Source organism: Salmo salar, chromosome ssa19 (genome assembly GCF_905237065.1).
Source record: "Salmo salar chromosome ssa19, Ssal_v3.1, whole genome shotgun sequence".
Classification (NCBI taxonomy): domain Eukaryota; kingdom Metazoa; phylum Chordata; class Actinopteri; order Salmoniformes; family Salmonidae; genus Salmo; species Salmo salar.
In genome coordinates, this window is record NC_059460.1 from 41,954,340 (window position 1) to 41,973,622 (window position 19,283).

The following is a 19,283-nucleotide window of genomic DNA, read 5'->3' on the forward strand; positions in this document are numbered from 1 at the left end:
ACAATGAAGATCTGTGAAGTTATTTGGATTTTTACGAATTATCTTTTGAAAGACAGGGTCCTGAAAAAGGGACCTTTTTATTTTATGCTGAGTTTAGTAGTTATGGAATTCCAGCGCTTCTAGTGTTAAAACTCTATTCGAAATCCCCCCCCATTTCTCCTTATATGGTTGCTTTCGACACCCCTACTTTTCCTGAGAGCTGCACTGAGAGATGACATATCAGTGGGTGGCAGCATAGAGGCTGAGGAATGACGTCGCAGTTGGAGCCTATGGAAGAAAACCCCCACTTTATTCGCATCCATGAACACTTCCTGTAAAAAAAACAATCACTCTCTCCCGATTGGTCGAATTTAAAAATATAGACCGCGACAGTTTGGGCTGAAGAAGGATTTCTGATGCGATCAATATTTTGGGAATCAGTTCTGTCACGTAAGTAGAACAAAAACAAAAAAGCCTAATGTCAATTGAATGTTGTTGGGTTTTTTTATCATTCGGACAGGGTAGCGTTATGCATGTTTCTTTATTCTGTTAGCTACCGTTGCCATCGTCTGAATGTAGGTTTAGCCAAAGAATACGTTATTATTGACTTCGTCTCTTCCTCTCTCTGGTTTTAGCTAATGTTAGCTATAACACAGAGCTGTCAGTGCACATACCAAGGAGTTTATTAAGTTAATGCCAACATTTTTCTACTCCAAAGCCACTTGCTTATTGTGCTGATTTAACATTAGTGCTGTGATCTGCTTAGTTACATGTAGAAGGTGCGCTTGCTGAACATCTAACGTTGGCTGTCTCTATCTCCCACAACATTATTAAACACAGGAGGATGGAATCGTGTTTTTACAACAAATTGGAAAGCGTGGAGCGGGACGTTAACTTCGACGACTTGAAGAAAGACCTATTTTCTGAGTTTAATTCCATAGACTCACAGGAGTCTTGCCTGGAAGAGCATGAACACTTGCAGGTGTACCTTCGCATTCGACCATTCACATCAGCTGAGAGTGAAAATGGCGAATCACAGGTAATTCAACTCAACACACACACACACACACACACACTCATCGGACTTGAAATCCAGGCAGGGGCGTATTCATTAACTTTAGCGCACAGAATAATCGATCATTTATAGATCGGCTCAAACACTTCGCAGACTATTCGGAATGGCGATGGTTACATACCGGGATGTAAATCGGTAGTTGCATATCGGGATATACATTTCTACATGTATCGTTTTTACTGTCGCAATATTATGTTTGCGCTATTTGGCTGTACCTGCACCAAAACTCCAGTATTTCATTTCATAGCTTGTTCTCCATCTTTTTAAATAAGGAGCCAATTTGTTTTCAGCACTAATTTCCATGACGGATCAAAATGTGTCTTCTGATTGCTCTGTCTTGTCCCTCTGCAGCAGACATGGTGAGCAATATGTTTGGAACAGCAAAACGCAATACACATTGAAACTTGAGAATTGTTATACATATCCTATTGGCACCAAGTGTCATGATAATATCATATCTTCAGGTCCCTGGCAATTCCCAGCCCTAGTGGAAACCATACAATTAAAATGAACTACAACTTCTGTTTAAGAACCCAACAACTCTTATGCCATGTTGAAGAGTGTTTGAAATATGATATCTGTTGCAAAATGTTTTTGGGTGTAATGAATACACCCCAGTTTGTCACATGAACCATCTATATTGAACAAAAATATAAACTCAACATGCAAAAATTTCAAAGATTTTACTTCAAGTTAATTTAAGGAAATCAGTCAATTTGAAATTAATTAATTAGCCTGACTCTATGGATTTCACATGACTGCAAGTGGCCACCATGGGTGGGAATAGACAAACCCACTGGGGAGCCAGCCCAGCCAATCAGAATTGTTTTTTCCAGACGAGGGCTTTAATTACAGACAGAAATACTCTGCAGCACCCCCCTCAGACGATCCCGCAGGTGAAGAAGCCAGATGTGTCGGTCCTGGGCTGGCGTGGTTAAACATGGTCTGCAGTGGTGAGGCCGGTTGGACATACTGCCAAATTCTCTAAAATGACGGAGGCGGCTTATGGTAGAGAAATAACCAAATTCTCTGGCAACAACTCTGGTGGACATTCCTGCAGTCATCATGCCAATTGCACACTCCCTCAACTTGAGACATCTGTGGCGTTGTGACAAAACTGCACATTTTAGTGACCTTTTATTTTCCCCAGCACAAGGTGCAGCTGTAATGATCATGCTGTTTTAATCAGCTTCTTGATAATCCAGCCACCTGACAGGTGTGGCATATCTTGGCATGGGTGAAATGCTCACTATCAGGGATATAAACAAATTTGTACTCTATTTGAGAGATGTTTTTTATGTGTATGGAAAATGTCTGCTGTCCTTTATTTCAGCTCATGAAACATGGGACCAACACTTTACATGTTGCGTTTTTATATTTGTGTTCAATATAGATACCCATTACCTCACCACCGTGCACACACTTCCGATTAACAAGAGACTTGGAAACATAATAACTGTTGAGCTTTGACTATGACTTGCTGTCTTTTCCCTGTACACATTCAAGGACTGCGTTTCCATCGAGCTCCCGGACACAGTCCTCCTTAAGGCTCCAAGGACTTCGCTCTCAGCACGGCTCCGTGACAAGTCGGCTCAACGGTTTCAATTCTCACAGGTCAGTCAGCAGGGTTTGTTGGAGACACACATGACCCTTTTCCTAGGAACAGAAAATGAAGGTTCTTCCAACCACGTTCTTTTTATTTTTGTCCTCAGGTCTTAGGGCCAGAAACCACTCAGAGGGAGATGTTTGACGGCACAGTGAGAGGTCTCGTCAAGGAGGTTCTGGAAGGCGGAAATTCTCTGGTTTTCACATATGGAGTGACAAATGCGGGAAAGACATTCACTTTTCTAGGTTTGATTTCTTGATTATTTTCTTGCCCATGCAGAGTTGGACAAACGCAAACTGATGTTTTGGTGTAACATCCAACTTGTACACGAGGGCCAACCTGAGTTGGCACAGATTCACTGTTAGAATATGAGGTCCAACCTGAGTTGGCACAGATTCACTGTTAGAATATGAGGTCCAACCTGAGTTGGCACAGATTCACTGTTAGAATACGAGGTCCAACCTGAGTTGGCACAGATTCACTGTTAGAATACGAGGTCCAACCTGAGTTGGCACAGATTCACTGTTAGAATACGAGGCACAGATTCACTGTTAGAATATGAGGTCCAACCTGAGTTGGCACAGATTCACTGTTAGAATACGAGGTCCAACCTGAGTTGGCACAGATTCACTGTTAGAATACGAGGTCCAACCTGAGTTGGCACAGATTCACTGTTAGAATACGAGGTCCAACCTGAGTTGGCACAGATTCACTGTTAGAATACGAGGCACAGATTCACTGTTAGAATACGAGGTCCAACCTGAGTTGGCACAGATTCACTGTTAGAATACGAGGCACAGATTCACTGTTAGATTACGAGGCACAGATTCACTGTTAGAATACGAGGTCCAACCTGAGTTGGCACAGATTCACTGTTGGAATACGAGGTCCAACCTGAGTTGGCACAGATTCACTGTTGGAATACGAGGTCCAACCTGAGTTGGCACAGATTCACTGTTGGAATACGAGGTCCAACCTGAGTTGGCACAGATTCACTGTTGGAATACGAGGTCCAACCTGAGTTGGCACAGATTCACTGTTGGAATACGAGGTCCAACCTGAGTTGGCACAGATTCACTGTTGGAATACGAGGTCCAACCTGAGTTGGCACAGATTCACTGTTGGAATACGAGGTCCAACCTGAGTTGGCACAGATTCACTGTTGGAATACGAGGTCCAACCTGAGTTGGCACAGATTCACTGTTAGAATACGAGGGCCAACCTGAGTTGGCACAGATTCACTGTTAGAATACCAGCAATGTGAAAATCCTATGTTGAGACTTAAATCCTCTGATGGTGCTTCTAAGTTTCTATCGCAATCAAAAAGCTGTTGTATGTATGAACTGACATGCTCTTTATGGTAAACTCCTGCTAACAAACACTGAGACAAAGTGATTGAGAAATGAAGAGATCCTCAACACCTGTTGGTGTTTAGGTCCAGAGGCCAACGCAGGGATCCTCCCCAGGTCTTTGAATGTCATCTTCAACAGCATTGAGGGGCGTGTTTACAACCAGATGACTATCAAGCCACAGCGATGCAGAGAGTTCATCAGGCTCACTAAAGACCAGCAGAGTGAAGAGGCCACTAACAAGAGAAATCTCTTCAGGCTCCTCAAGGAGGTACTGGGTTGGTTCATTGACCTGATAAAAGCCATTGCATTACTCAACAGGTTGTTCTTTGGTTCTAGTATTTTATATTAAATGACGTCCCTTATTGCTCTTCCCCCATAGAGTGATAACCAGAAAAGCTTCACCAACAAGACAACCCTGGAAGGCAAGGAGATGTATTATTTTATATGCCATTCAGCAGATGCTTTTATCCAAAGCAACTTAGTCAAGAGTTCATACATTTTTCCATATGGTTGGTCCTGGGAATTGAACCCACTATTCTGTAGAAGCCTGCAACGCCATTGTGAGCATTTTACTCACATGCGCCTAAATATTTTGCTATGCAATCTGTATTTTTATTTAGCACTTAGTGCGCCTAGAAAAATGAAGGATTCTAACTTTATTACCTCTAAATATTTTTCATTGTGCTCCTGCATTTTTGTGCACGCCTATGTTTTTCAGCTGAGTCACACACTGGCTCCTTTTAAAAAAAAAGAAAAAGGTTGCCGTGGAGAGCCCCGCGTTGTAAAGGACATGCTCCTAACTGAGCTACATGGGACCAAATGTATTTATATTATCATTCCACAATGCATAGTACTGTCCTGCATTTAGACATGATTGTCACATCCCACATGTCGCCATCTCTCTGGTAGTTTGGTGTATCATTAGCCATTTACAATAGACTTCTATCCAACCAGAGGTTTGTAACAGGCTAACAGCACCACTTGTTTCTCTGACAGGGTCCACACTAAGTGACATTGAGGGGACTGTGACGGAACAACGTTTCAGTCTGGTTGTTGAAGCACACACCAAGTTCTCCGTCTGGGTGTCCTTCTGTGAAATCTACAACGAGAACATTCACGACCTGCTGGAGCCCTTACCGATCGGAGCCCAGAAGAGAACCACACTGCGGCTGTCGCAGGATGTCAAAGGCAACTCCTTTGTAAAAGGTATCGGCTGCAGGTTGTGTGACATCACTTAGCCTTTTATATTTATCCAATGAGACTTAGTCAGGCATGCGTACGTTTTACGTCCGGGTGGTCCCGGGAATCAAACCCACGTCGTTGTAAGCACTACGCTCTACCAACTGAACCGGAGAGGACCAAATGTTCCTGTGTGTGATTTCAGGTCTGAAGTGGGTACAAGTGAACGATGCGGAGGAGGCCTACAAGGTGATGAAGCTAGGGAAGAAGAACCAGAGCTTCGCCAGCACAAAGCTCAACCTCCTATCGAGCAGGAGGTGATTATTAAGCACGTCAATCCTTTCCCTTTTTGAATGATTTGAATCTTTCTTTGGGCTGGTACGAACTTGCATGAGCCAAGTTCACACAGCGCAGTAGATCGACCGCTGTGCTCTTATAGAAATCTGTTCCTATGCTCAGCCACAGCATATTTTCTGTTCGTATCCTGCGGATGGAAGATGCTAGGATTCCTCGTGTTAACTCTATCAGCGAGTAAGTGAAATGGATATTAGTTTTATTAATTTGCACAAAAACGATATCCTTAGAAGCCCTATGCAGTACGTGTGGATGTGTGTGTATTAAGGCAGGGTTTCTTTCTGTTCAGGCTGTCCCTGTGTGACCTGGCTGGGTCTGAGAGGTGTGCTAAAACTCAGAATAAAGGGGAGCGTTTGAAAGAGGCTGGGAACATCAACACTTCCCTGATGACACTGGGCAAGTGCATCAACACATTACGGCAAAGCCAGCAATCCAAGTGAGCCTTGAATGTCTGCTTTCTGAAAAATATTTAATGGTTATGGAATTATACATTTTACAAAGTGTTGGGGGGGGGGAGGGTTACAAATCTGCAGCTTGGAATTGTTGATGTTCTGACCTGATGAGAACCACAGTGGAAATAAGTCAGACTTCTTATTCTGCCAGTCACGTTTTTCGATGTAATAGATGTACTGGATTTATAGTAGTTGTTTTATTTTTTGAGTTACTGACAAATGTAATCAAACCCTTGTTGCTAGGCTACCACAGCACGTCCCCTTCAGGGAGAGCAAGCTGACCCACTACCTACAGGGTTTCTTCTGTGGGCGGGGCAAGGCCTGCATGATAGTCAACGTCAACCAGTGTGCCTCCATGTATGACGAGACGCTCAACGTGCTTAAGTTCTCCGCCGTGGCTCAGAAGGTAGTGGTGCTGACCACCAAGACCGTCCCCCACCTCGTCAACAAGAGGTCAGCCCGGGAACTGTCCATGATTATCAACAACGCAGACAGGAAGTACCTGTTGGGTCAGAAGAGAAGGAGCTCCCTGGTTGGCTGGGAGACCAGTCTGGAGGACGTGCAGGAGCATGACGACACAGAGGAGGAAGAGGAGAGCGTGATGGAGACCATGCAGGAAGTGGACGATGACGAAATGGTTCTCATCAATAAAGACATTTATGAGGTAAGTCTCTTCCCCTAACTAGTTCTGTGGCTATTTTTGTTAGATTTCTACACAGAAAATCCAATTGGCTCATCAATGCTAAAAAACCTACATTTCCAGGTCCTGATTTGATTGTTTAGACATTTGGGGAAGATTTAGGCCTGCTAATAGTAAACGGACCAGAGTTTCGCTCATCGGGTGAAATGGTCTAAACTCTGGGACCCTATTAATGTGACGTCCATCTCCGGTTAACCTAGAATTAAAGTGTCCCGTAATGCTCAATGACGTCTGTCCACAAGAGGTAAATGTCTGTCAACCCTTCAGAGCCAGCTACTCCAGTTGACGGAGCTCCGGGAACAGCTCCAGAAAGAGAGGTCTGAAAACGTTGCTTTGGAATCCCGGGTCCGTGACGAGGTCACCAATGAGTTCTCGGAGTTCTTCTCTGAAATGCAGACCGATTACAAGTGAGCTCTTCTGTGCCTTGTTTCAGTCATTTATTTGTTGTTTTTGGTTGCTTCAAAAATCTAATAAATGGATTTGTTTTATATAGTGCTTTTCTACCAACTGAGGTACTCAAAACACTTTACGTAGTAGGGGAGCTTTTAAAGGTAAATGTTTTTCTATGTCTTTTGGTACATAACTGAACAAGCTAGCTATAATATTTGGGGTGGCAGTTAGCCTAGTGGTTAGAGCGTTGGACTAGTAACCGAAAGGTTGCAAGATCGAATCCCCGAGCTGACAAGGTAAAATTCTGTCGTTCTGCCCCTGAACAAGGCAGTTAATCCACTGTTCCTAGGCCGTCATTGTAAATAATAATTTGTTTTTAACTGACTTGCCTAGTTAAATAAAGGTAAAAAAATATATATCTCTGTCTTACAGGGAGCGTCTGGCCAAAGAGGAGAAGAATGTCGAGGAGAGAGCAGAGAAGCATCTAGAGATCCTGACAAATCTAGTGAACATTAACACCAGTCAAGAGGAGTTGGACAGAGTAGAGCGAGCCACAGTAATGCATCCTGTCTAGATATGTTGGACATTAAGTGTCAACCTTCATGATGTAGCCATGTCTCTCTTCCTTTACCTTGGTGTTCAAACTGCGGTGACAAAAAAACCTAGCTCGTCTTTTCTTACTAGTGCTGTCTTTGCTGATGGCTACTTTATTGAGGAGTAATGTATTTACTATGAGAGCTCTATGTGCTTGTCTCACCTAGCTATCTTAAGATTGATGCACTAATTGTAAGTGTCTCTGGATAATAGCGTCTCCAAAATGACTCGTATGTCTTCTCTGCTGTAGGAGGACAGCTCGTCATTGGGAGGGATGTTTGACTCCATGTGCAGTGACCTGGCAGGCATAAAGAAGGCGGCTGAGGAGGCCAAGACATGTCTGGTGGTCACCCAACCCAGTAGTGAAACTATCTCCAATCTGGAGAAGAGAGTGGATGATCTCTCGGCGCTGCTGAGCCAAGCCCAGGAGCAGCTCGCTGTCAAAACCAATGGTAGCTAACTGACAACCAGTTGCCTTATTTACATTTTTTTATATCCCAGTGTTTCTTCATCGTGGTTGTCAGGACCCAAAGGGTGCACATTACATTTTTTGCCCAAGCACTACACCTATTTACAATAATGCTGTGTTCATAACCAAGTGGGAAGGTGGTATTTATCACATACAACTGGGGGAAAAAATCCACTTGACCGGCCCTCCAACTGGTAAGACCTAGTGGGAAACAATGGTTAATCCCTGAGCTCTGTCTTCTCACACATGCTGACCTCTGACATCACCTACTAAGAAAATTACCTCGGTAAAAGCATTTTAAATGCAACAACAAAACATTTGTAAAAATAAATTATTTTTAAAAAATGTACTTTTTTTATAAACATGATAGCTGTACTTTGAGTTGATGGTTGACGCAGCTTGTTGGCCATTTTAGCCAATCGGCTTTCAACGAGTTCAGATAATTACCACTTGGTTATGAACGCAGCAAAGGCTTGAGGAGTTGATTATTTGAATCTGATGTGTAATGCTAAGGCAATAACTAAAATGTGACACTGCTTTGGGTCCCCAGGAACAGGATTATGAAACACTGGTGTAGCCTATCGCTTTCACATACAGTCATGGCCACAAGTTTTGAGAATGAAACAAAAATTAATTTCCACAAAGTTTGCTGCTTCAGTGTCTTTAGATATTTTTTGTCAGATATTGCTATAGAATACTGAAGTATACTTACAAGCATTTCATAAGTGTCAAAGGCATTTAGTGACAATTACATGAAGTTGATGCGACGAGTCAATATTTACAGTGTTGACCCTTCTTTTTCCAGGCCTCTGCAATCCGCCCTGGCATGCTGTCAATTAACTTCTGGGCCACATCCTGACTGATGGCAGCCCATTCGTGCATAATCAATGCTTGGAGTTTGTCAGAATTTGTGGGTTTTTGTTTGTCTACCCGCCACTTGAGGATTGACCACAAGTTCTCAATGGGGTTAAGGTCTGGGGAGTTTCCAGGGCATGGACCCAAAATATCGATGTTTTGTTCCCAGAGCCACTTAGTTATCACTTTTGCCTTATGGCAAGGTGCTCCATCATGCTGGAAAAGGCATTGTTCGTCACCAAACTGTTCCTGGATGGTTGGGAGAAGTTGCTCTCGGAGGATGTGTTGGTACCATTTATTCATAGCTGTGTTCTTAGGCAAAATTGTGAGTGAGCCCACTCCCTTGGCTGAGAAGCAACCCCACACATGAATGGTCTCAGGATGCTTTACTGTTGGCATGACACAGGACTGATGGTAGCGCTCACCTTGTCTTCTCCGGGCAAGCTTTTTTCCGGATGCCCCAAACAATCGGAAAGGGGATTCATCAGAGAAAAGGACTTTACCCCAGTCCTCAGCAGTCCAATCCCTGTACCTTTTTCAGAATATCAGTGTGTCCCTGATGTTTTTCCTGGAGAGAAGTGGCTTCTTTGCTGCCCTTCTTGACACCAGGCCATCCTCCAAAAGTCTTTGCCTCACTCTGCGTACAGATGCACTCACACCTGCCTGCTGCCATTCCTGAGCAAGCTCTGTACTGGTGGTGCCCCGATCCCGCAGCTGAATCAACTTTAGGAGACGGTCCTGGCGCTTGCTGGACTTTCTTGGACTCCCTGAAGCCTTCACAACAATTGAACCGCTCTCCTTGAAGTTCTTGATGATTCGATAAATGGCTGCTTTAGGTGCTATCTTACTGGCAGCAATATCCTTCCCTTTTTGTGCAAAGCAATGATGACGGCACACGTTTCCTTGCAGGTAACCATGGTTGACAGAGGAAGAACAGTGATTCCAAGCACCACCCTCCTTTTGAAGCGTCCGGTCTGTTATTCAAACTCAATCAGCATGACAGAGTGATCTCCAGCCTTGTCCTCGTCAACACTCACACGTGTGTTAACGAGAGAATCACTGACATGTCAGCTGGTCCTTTTGTGGCAGGGCTGAAATGCAGTGGAAATGTTTTTGGGGGATTCAGTTCATTTGCATGGCAATGAGGGACTTTGCGATTTTAATTGCAATTCATCTGATTACTCTTCATAACATTCTGGAGTATATGCAAATTGCCATCATACAAACTGAGGCAGCAGACTTTGTGAAAATGTAATATTTGTGTCATTCTCAACGTTTGGCCACGACTGTACACTGTAGGCGTATCTCTTTCAGCAATAACCTGTTAATCACCTGTTTTCACTATCCATCAATGACTACTCCAGATCGGTTTGACTATCCCATAACAGTGGCTGTGATGGAACTCACACAATGTTTCCCTTCGGTTGAGTTGTCTTTGTCTTCTGTTAAATTTCAGAACTAGAACATTATTGCAGACAAGCACAGCAATCGAACGAACAGCTTGAAGAGGCTAGGAAGGTATTGTGCAATTGTTTTTGTTCTTTTCCAGCAATGGGACTTATTGTTTTGGTTTGTCTGTTCTACATAAAACCAAATTCCGCTAGGTTTTAGTTCACGGTTAACAGAGTAGTTCTGACAGACTTTTTTTTTTTTTTTTCTGTTTTCTCTTTTTAGACTCTCGAGTCTCAGGAGCTGAAATTCTCCCACCTCCTGGAGATGTGTCATGAGAAGGATGAGATGATCACCAGGCTTCAGCACACTGTAGACCAACAGGTCCAAGCCATGATCAAAGATGTATGTAGATTGTTAAGTGGTGCTTAGATCTGACTAGCTAATGGACATCAGCCTGTTTCATACTTAGTATTTCTCCTTTACATCTAAAATTATACTTGACAGGTTCCAAATTCCCATCCTTATGTCACATTATAAATGCTCATATTCAGAATGTGATTTTTTTTAATTCATTTTTTAATTTTTTTATATATATTTTTATTCCTGCTTGAGTAGGCCATGCTTGACATCTTTAACATTGGTTGGGTTTTTCCTTGACAGAAGACTAAATTTGACGGCATCAAGGATGAGATCCTGCAACTGAAGAGCAGCTGGACTTGCTCCAGAGGGGAGAGGCCCAGCTCTCGCGCAGAGAGCCGCAAACGGCTGGTGGACCTCCAGGCCAACCTGGAGGACCAGCCCCCCAGCAAGAAAGGTACGGGATGGGCTCCGAGCACTGCCGGGAAGCCCCTCCCACCGTTTGTTGGGGTGAGAGCAGGGGGGAGAGAGAACACAGCCAAAGGTCGCAAAAACATCCGCTTAAAGAGGCGAATGTCTGCACTCAAGAACTAATGCTGCCCAAAGTCTCAGAGACTGGAGCACTTTTCATCATGTTTTTTTATGTATCCATGTTTGTGTTCCCCATTTCTGGCTTGATGTTTTTTAAGGGGTTGTATTACATATGATTTTGATTATTAATAAAGTTTTGTTGTTGTTGCTGTGCTCAGATCTTTTCCAAACATTGTCTAGCATTGGTATGAATTATTGTGTCTCAGTGGTAGAGAGACACCACTTTATGTACTGGGAAAATGGTCTTCACTAACTCATTATATTGACGTGGTTTATTAATGGACTGATTTTTCACATATTGTTTGCTGACCAAAATTGCAATGTGTCCAGTTGTTTTGATATTTAACAAACCAACGGTCCTAGTCTCATTCCATTGGATAATGCTTAAGGAGCACACTAAATTTGGTTTGACACTGTTGAGCATCAAGTCGACCTAAAATAACATCCCACCATACCTCAGAAGCTTTGCAAAACTTTTAAAGATAATTCAACAAGTGTCCATGTCTTTGTTAGGGTTCCTGGGGAGAGGAGAGGCCCGACAGCAGATCTCAGAACAGCAGCTGGAGGTGCTAAAAGAGAATCTGGCCCCACAGAAACTGAACTTGGCGCAGCTCAGGGCAGAAATGAAGGCTGAAGCCATGGCCCACCTCGACAGCGAGAACTCTGTAGCTGAGGTCGTGACCTTGAAGGGAAAGATGGCTGCATTGGAGGAGAAGCAGTACACCCACCAAAAGGAGAGGGAGTCGGCCATAACCGTGTCACAGTTGTGTAACGACGAGCTCATGTCCCAAACGAAGAGAGTAGCAGAGTTGGAGAAGACACTGTTTGAGAAAGAGGTGCAGGTGTCAGGCCTGCAGAGAAGCCTGAGGGAGGCGCAGGAGATGCGGGAGGATGAGACCGCTACGGTGCAGGAGGCTCGTAAGAGGGAGGTGGAGAGGAGGAGGGAGTTGCTGGCTGTGGCTGAAGAGGCCATCACTCAGAAGAATGCTGAGCTGGAGAGGAGAGAGCAGGTCATCACCAGGTTAGTGGGCTGGCTGGTACCTTTCACTCTGGCTACTGGGGAGGCCTATGTGCCAATCCCAAATCATAACCTATGCACGTGTGGAAATCTGAGAGGATTTGATTGGTATAAGCAATATGGTGAAACTTCTGCCTAGCCTATCAGGGAGCAAGGTGTAGCTATTACAAGATTGATTGTGCTTGTCCTCTCAGATCTCCACAAGTGCGTAGTGCACAGGGGACGATTTGGGATTGGCCTACATGTTTCTTCCTTTCCCCTGCTCCAACTTACTGGTAAACCTCTCTAATGTAGTGCTGTTTGAGTTCATCTCTTGTGTTCATGACCACAGATTGAAGGAGACGGCTAAACTTGACTCCGACAAAGTGAAGAGTTTGAGCTTGGACCTTGAGAGGAAAGACGATGACACTTCTGATCTCAAAGAGAAGCTGTTCGACTCAAAAAAACAGATGCAGCAAGTTCAAATGGAGGTCAAAGCTGTTTTAATATTTATTTATGCAACAGATACTATCATAGTAGGTTCATAATTACAATCACTAATAACATCAATCACTATTAATAATGTATGAACCACTTTTAAAAATGTATGAATCACTATTAATAATGTATGAATCACTATTAATAACGTATGAATCAGAATAATATATGAATCACAATTAATGTATGAACCACTTTTAAAAACATATGAATCACTATAATAACATATGAATCACTATTAATAAAGTATGAATCACTAGTAACGTATGATTCACTATAATATGAATCACTATTCATAGCGTATGAACCACTATAATAATGCACAAATCACTATTAATAATGTATGAATCACTATAACGTATGAATCACTATTGATAATGTATGAATCACTATTGATAATGTATGAATCACTATTGATAATGTATGAATCACTATTCATAACGTATCAATCACTATTCATAACTTATCAATCACTATTCATAACGTATCAATCAGAATAATATATGAATCACTAATATTGTATGAATCACTAATGTTGTGTGAATCACTATCCGATAACGTATGAATCACTATCCGTAACGTATGAATCACTATTCATAACGTATCAATCACCATTGATAACGTCTGAATCATTATTAAAAATGTCTGAATCATTATAGTAATGTATGAATCACTATTGATAACTTACAAATCACTATAATACTATATGAATCACTATAATACTATAATAACGTATGAATCACTAACGTATGAATCACTAACATATGAGTCACTATTAATAACGTATGAATCACTATCAATAACGTATGAATCACTATCCATAACGTATCAATCACTATTGATAACGTCTGAATCTCTATTAAAAACGATTGAATCACTATTATGTACGAATCACTATTGATAACGTACGAATCACTATAATACTATATGAATCACTATAATAACGTATGAATCACTATTAATAACGTATGAATCAGAATAATATATGAATCACAATTAATGTATGAACCACTTTTAAAAACATATGAATCACTATAATAACATATGAATCACTATTAATAAAGTATGAATCACTAGTAACGTATGATTCACTATAATATGAATCACTATTCATAGCGTATGAACCACTATAATGCACAAATCACTATTAATAATGTATGAATCACTATAACGTATGAATCACTATTGATAATGTATGAATCACTATTGATAATGTATGAATCACTATTGATAATGTATGAATCACTATTGATAACGTATCAATCACTATTCATAACTTATCAATCACTATTCATAACTTATCAATCACTATTCATAACGTATCAATCAGAATAATATATGAATCACTAATATTGTATGAATCACTAATGTTGTGTGAATCACTATCCATAACGTATGAATCACTATTAATAACGTATCTCCCCTTTTGTTTTCCTACCCAAGATCATTTCCATGCGAGAAGAGGAGAAATCTCTCAAACTAAAACTGCAGGACTTGGAGAAAGTGAAGAAACGGCAGCAGGCAGACTTGGCTAATAAAGACAGGACCATACAGCAACTGAAAACGGTATGTTGTTTTACTCCCACTCTTGGTTGTTTTACTTTAAATGTGTCCTTGTTGTTGAGCGGAGCTTGATCCAGCTCTTTCTCTTTCCAGGAACAGTCTGCTGACGAGAACCTCAAGCTTTGTCCGAACATCTGTAAAGGTACATAAGCCTATGGATCCATACTGTTCTGCTCTGTATTTCTGTGTGCCATACATAGGCTGTGTTCTTGCCTACTACTTTAGTAAAATTACATATTGTGTATTTATTGTCCTACATAGTCTTTGGAACACACTGTTTAGTTCAAATGTATGCAGTAAGCAACAAATATCAACATACTAGACACCCATACTGAGAATGTGTAATTTAATACTAGACTCAGCTATACTGAGAATGTGTGATATCATACTAGACTCACTTACACTGAGAATGTGTAATCTAAAGCGTTGTTTCCCGCCTTTCGTTGGTTTTGCTACAGCCCGTCCCCCCCGATGTGATTATCAGCTGTTGACAGACACGCCTGGGTCTTACTATTATCTCCTTTAATAGCATGCAGAGAATTCTACAAGATGAAAAGCTGAAATTAGTTTGACATCTTGGAATTTAAAGCAGAACTTGATTTTCTAAATATCATTCTATAAATTTTTTTTTTTTTTTTACAAATCCAAAATGGCTACTGTTTAGAACACAAATAAGGGTATTGGGACACGGACCATAGTGCTGACAGTTACACAAGGTAGTCCATTACCATATGCTGTTAGACTGACTGCTCTTCTCTCTGTCCTGTAATCATGGAGTTAGGATGCTCTTCTCTCTGTCCTGTAATCATGGAGTTAGGCTGCTCTCTTCTCTCTGTCCTGTAATCATGGAGTTAGGCTGCTCTCTCTCTGTCCTGTAATCATGGAGTTAGGATGCTCTTCTCTGTCCTGTAATCAGAGTTAGGCTCTTCTTTTTGTCCTGTAATCATGGAGTTAGGCTGCTCTCTTCTCTCTGTCCTGTAATCATGGAGTTAGGCTGCTCTCTTCTCTCTGTCCTGTAATCATGGAGTTAGGCTGCTCTCTTCTCTCTGTCCTGTAATCATGGAGTTAGGATGCTCTTCTCTCTGTCCTGTAATCATGGAGTTAGGATGCTCTTCTCTCTGTCCTGTAATCATGGAGTTAGGCTGCTCTCTTCTCTCTGTCCTGTAATCATGGAGTTAGGCTGCTCTCTTCTCTCTGTCCTGTAATCATGGAGTTAGGATGCTCTCTTCTCTCTGTCCTGTAATCATGGAGTTAGGATGCTCTCTTCTCTCTGTCCTGTAATCATGGAGTTAGGATGCTCTCTTCTCTCTGTCCTGTAATCATGGAGTTAGGATGCTCTCTTCTCTCTGTCCTGTAATCATGGAGTTAGGCTGCTCTCTTCTCTCTGTCCTGTAATCATGGAGTTAGGCTGCTCTCTTCTCTCTGTCCTGTAATCATGGAGTTAGGCTGCTCTCTTCTCTGTTGTCTATTCATGGAGTTAGGCTGCTCTTCTCTATTTTTATTTTAAATGTAACCTTTATTTAATTAGGCAAGTCAGTTGAGAACAAATTCTTATTTACAATGACGGCCTACCCCGGCCAAACCCGGACGAGGCTGAGCCAATTGTGCGCCGCCCAATGGGACTCCCAATCACGGCCGGTTGTGATACAGCCTGAATTCCAACCAGGGTGTCTGTAGTGACGCCTCTAGCATTGAGATGCAGTGCCTTAGACCGCTGCGCCACTCGGGAGCCCAAAATGTATCTCTGTCTTGTATTCATGGGGTAAAGCTGCTCTAATCTCTGTCGCGTATTCATGGGGTTCATTGTGCTTCCCCAGACCTTCAGGCTAAGGAGCGTATGCTGGAGGACATGCGTCTGGCTCTGATTGAACAGGAGGATACCCAGACCCAACAGGAGCAGGTGTTAGAGGCCAAACTGGATGAGATTGACGCCCTCACTGAAGGTGGGATTATTGCAAGATGTAGTTTTCCATGATGGTGTATATTTGGTGTTTTAGTTATTTTATTAGTTGGCTTTTCATAGCCAATCATTCAGAGTTAGAGACAGTAGGTGCGGTAGAGAGAGAGTCCAAATCAGAAGTCCTGGGACAAGGTAGCACGTTCAGTGAACAGGTCAGGGTTCCATAGCCGCAGGAAGAACAATTGAAACTGGAGCAGCAGCACGACCAGGTGGACTGGGGACAGCAAGGAGTCATCAGGCCAGGTAGTCCTGAGGCATGGTCCTAGGGCTCAGGTGAGTGAGTGAGTGAGTGAGTGAGTGAGTGAGTGAGTGAGTGAGTGAGTGAGTGAACTTAAATTCATACAGGACACCTGATAAGACAGGAGAAATAGTCCAGATATAACAGACAGACCCTAGCCCCCCGACACATAAACTACTGCAGCATAAATACTGGAGGCTGAGACAGGAGACACTGTGGCCCTGTCCCCGGACAGGGACAAACCGGCAGGATATAACCCCACCCACTTTGCCAAAGCACAGCCCCCACACCGCTAGAGGGATATCTTTAACCACCAATTTACCATCCTGAGACAAGGCCGAGTATAGCCCACAAAGATCTCCGCCAAGGCACGAACCCGAGGGGGTGCCAACCCGGACAGGAAGATCACGTCAGTGACTCAACCCACTCAAGTGACGCACCCCTGCTAGGGACAGCATGGAAGAGCACCAGTAAGCCAGTGACTCAGCCCCAGTAATAGGGTTAGAGGCAGAGAATCCCAATGGAGAGAGGGGAACCGGCCAGGAAGAGACAGCAAGGGCAGTTCGTTGCTCCAGAGCCTTTCCGTTCATCTTCACACTCCTGTGCCAGACTATACTCAATCATAGGACCTACTGAAGAGATGCGTCTTCAATAAAGACTTAAAGGTTGAGACAGAGTCTGCGTCTCTCACATGGATAGGCAGATCATTCCATAAAAATTGAGCTCTATAGGAGAAAGCCCTGCCTCCAGCTGTTTGCTTAGAAATTCTAGGGACAGTAAGGAGGCCTGCGTCTTGTGACCGTAGTGTACGTGTAGGTATGTACGGCAGGACCAAGTCGGAAAGATAGGTAGGAGAAAGCCCATGTAATGCTTTGTAGGTTAGCAGTAAAACCTTGAAATCAGCCCTAGCCTTAACGGGCGTAATATTATCAATTTATTTGGTTCTAGTCAAGATTCTAGCAGCTGTATTTTGCACTAACTGAAGTTTATTTAGTGCTTTATCCGGGTAGACGGAAAGTAGAGCATTGCAGTAGTCTAATCTAGAAGTGACAAAAGCATGGATACACTTTTCTGCATCATTTTTGGACAGAAAGTTTCTGATTTTTGCAATGTTACGTAGATGGAAAAAAGCTGTTCTTGATATGTTCGTCAAAAGAGAGATCACGGTCCAGAGTAACACCGTTGTCCATCAAATCAAATGTATTTATATAGCCCTTCGTACATCAGCTGATATCTCAAAGTGCTGTACAGAAACCCAGCCTAAAACCCCAAACAGCAAGCAATGCATGTGAAAGAAGCACGGTGGCTAGGAAAAACTCCCTAGGAAAAACTCCCTAAAAGGCCAAAAACCTAGGAAGAAACCTAGAGAGGAACCAGGCTATGAGGGGTGGCCAGTCCTCTTCTGGCTGTGCAGGGTGGATATTATAACAGAACATGGGCAAGATGTTAAAACGTTCATAAATGACCAGCATGGTCATATAATAATCATAGTAGTTGTCGAGGGTGCAACAAGCACGTCCGGTGAACAGGTCAGGGTTCCATAGCCGCAGGCAGAACAGTTGAAACTGGAGCAGCAGCACGGCCAGGTGGACTGGGGACAGCAAGGAGTCATCATACCAGGTAGTCCTGAGGCATGGTCCTAGGGCTCAGGTCCTCCGAGAGAAAGACAGAAAGAGAGAATTAGAGAGAGCATATTTAAATTCACACAGGACACCGGATAAGACAAGAGAAATACTCCAGATGTAACAGACTGACCCTAGCCCCCCGACACATAAACTACTGCAGCATAAATACTGGAGGCTGAGACAGGAGGGATCAGAAGACACTGTGGCCCCATCCGATGATACCCCGGACAGGGCCAAACAGGCAGGATATAACCCCACCCACTTTGCCAAAGCACAGCCCCCACACCACTAGAGGGATGTCTCCAACCACCAACTTACCGTCCTAAGACAAGGCCGAGTATAGCCCACAATGATCTCCGCCGTGGCACAACCCAAGGGGGGCGCCAACCCAGACAGGAAGACCACGTCAGTGACTCAACCCACTCAAGTGACGCACCCCTCCCATGGACGGCATGGAAGAACACCAGTAAGCCAGTGACTCAGCCCCTGTAAAAGGGTTAGAGGCAGAGAATCCCAGTGGAAAGAGGGGAACCGGCAAGGCAGAGACAGCAAGGGCGGTTCGTTGCTCCAGCCTTTCCGTTCACCTTCACACTCCTGGGCCAGACTATACTTAATCATAGGACCTACTGAAGAGATAAGTCTTCAGTAAAGACTTAAAGGTTGAGACTGAGTCTGCGTCTCTCACATTGGTAGGCAGACCATTCCATAAAAATGGAGCTCTATAGGAGAAAGCCCTACCTCCAGCAGTTTGCTTAGAAATTCTAGGGACAATTAGGAGGCCTGCGTCTTGTGACCGTAGCGTACGTGTAGGTATGTACGGCAGGACCAAATCGGAAAGATAGGTAGGAGCAAGCCCATGTAATGCTTTGTAGGTTAGCATTAAAACCTTGAAATCAGCCCTTGCCTTAACAGGAAGCCAGTGTAGGGAGGCTAGCACTGGAGTAATATGATCAAATTTTTTGGTTCTAGTCAGGATTCTAGCAGCCGTATTTAGCACTAACTGAAGTTTGTTTAGTGCTTTATCCGGGTAGCCGGAAAGTAGAGCATTGCAGTAGTC

At 43.2% G+C, this 19,283-nt stretch overlaps 1 protein-coding gene across 15 annotated transcripts in view; it reads left to right on the plus strand.

The window, feature by feature from the left end:
- Window positions 1-275: 275 nt before the first annotated feature.
- The window catches only part of kif20ba (kinesin family member 20Ba), a 41,685-nt gene continuing 22,677 nt past the window's right edge, over window positions 276-19,283 (plus strand). For 5 of the 15 annotated variants that reach the window (XM_045702331.1, XM_045702332.1, XM_045702337.1 and 2 more), the window contains exons 1-22: window positions 277-429; window positions 820-1,018; window positions 2,561-2,668; window positions 2,767-2,905; window positions 4,096-4,280; window positions 4,392-4,434; window positions 5,009-5,218; window positions 5,397-5,508; window positions 5,651-5,722; window positions 5,835-5,981; window positions 6,241-6,661; window positions 6,965-7,104; window positions 7,520-7,643; window positions 7,932-8,133; window positions 10,462-10,523; window positions 10,680-10,799; window positions 11,058-11,211; window positions 11,859-12,366; window positions 12,695-12,833; window positions 14,284-14,406; window positions 14,497-14,545; window positions 16,221-16,346. In XM_045702331.1, coding sequence (XP_045558287.1) covers window positions 824-1,018; window positions 2,561-2,668; window positions 2,767-2,905; window positions 4,096-4,280; window positions 4,392-4,434; window positions 5,009-5,218; window positions 5,397-5,508; window positions 5,651-5,722; window positions 5,835-5,981; window positions 6,241-6,661; window positions 6,965-7,104; window positions 7,520-7,643; window positions 7,932-8,133; window positions 10,462-10,523; window positions 10,680-10,799; window positions 11,058-11,211; window positions 11,859-12,366; window positions 12,695-12,833; window positions 14,284-14,406; window positions 14,497-14,545; window positions 16,221-16,346 — 3,379 coding nt within the window. In that variant the 5' untranslated portion in view covers window positions 277-429; window positions 820-823. Of the gene's footprint in view, window positions 430-819; window positions 1,019-2,560; window positions 2,669-2,766; window positions 2,906-4,095; window positions 4,281-4,391; window positions 4,435-5,008; window positions 5,219-5,396; window positions 5,509-5,650; window positions 5,723-5,834; window positions 5,982-6,240; window positions 6,662-6,964; window positions 7,105-7,519; window positions 7,644-7,931; window positions 8,134-10,461; window positions 10,524-10,679; window positions 10,800-11,057; window positions 11,212-11,858; window positions 12,367-12,694; window positions 12,834-14,283; window positions 14,407-14,496; window positions 14,546-16,220; window positions 16,347-19,283 lie in introns of all 15 variants that reach the window. The other 10 variants (XM_045702334.1, XM_045702333.1, XM_045702338.1 and 7 more) reach the window with 4 other exon arrangements.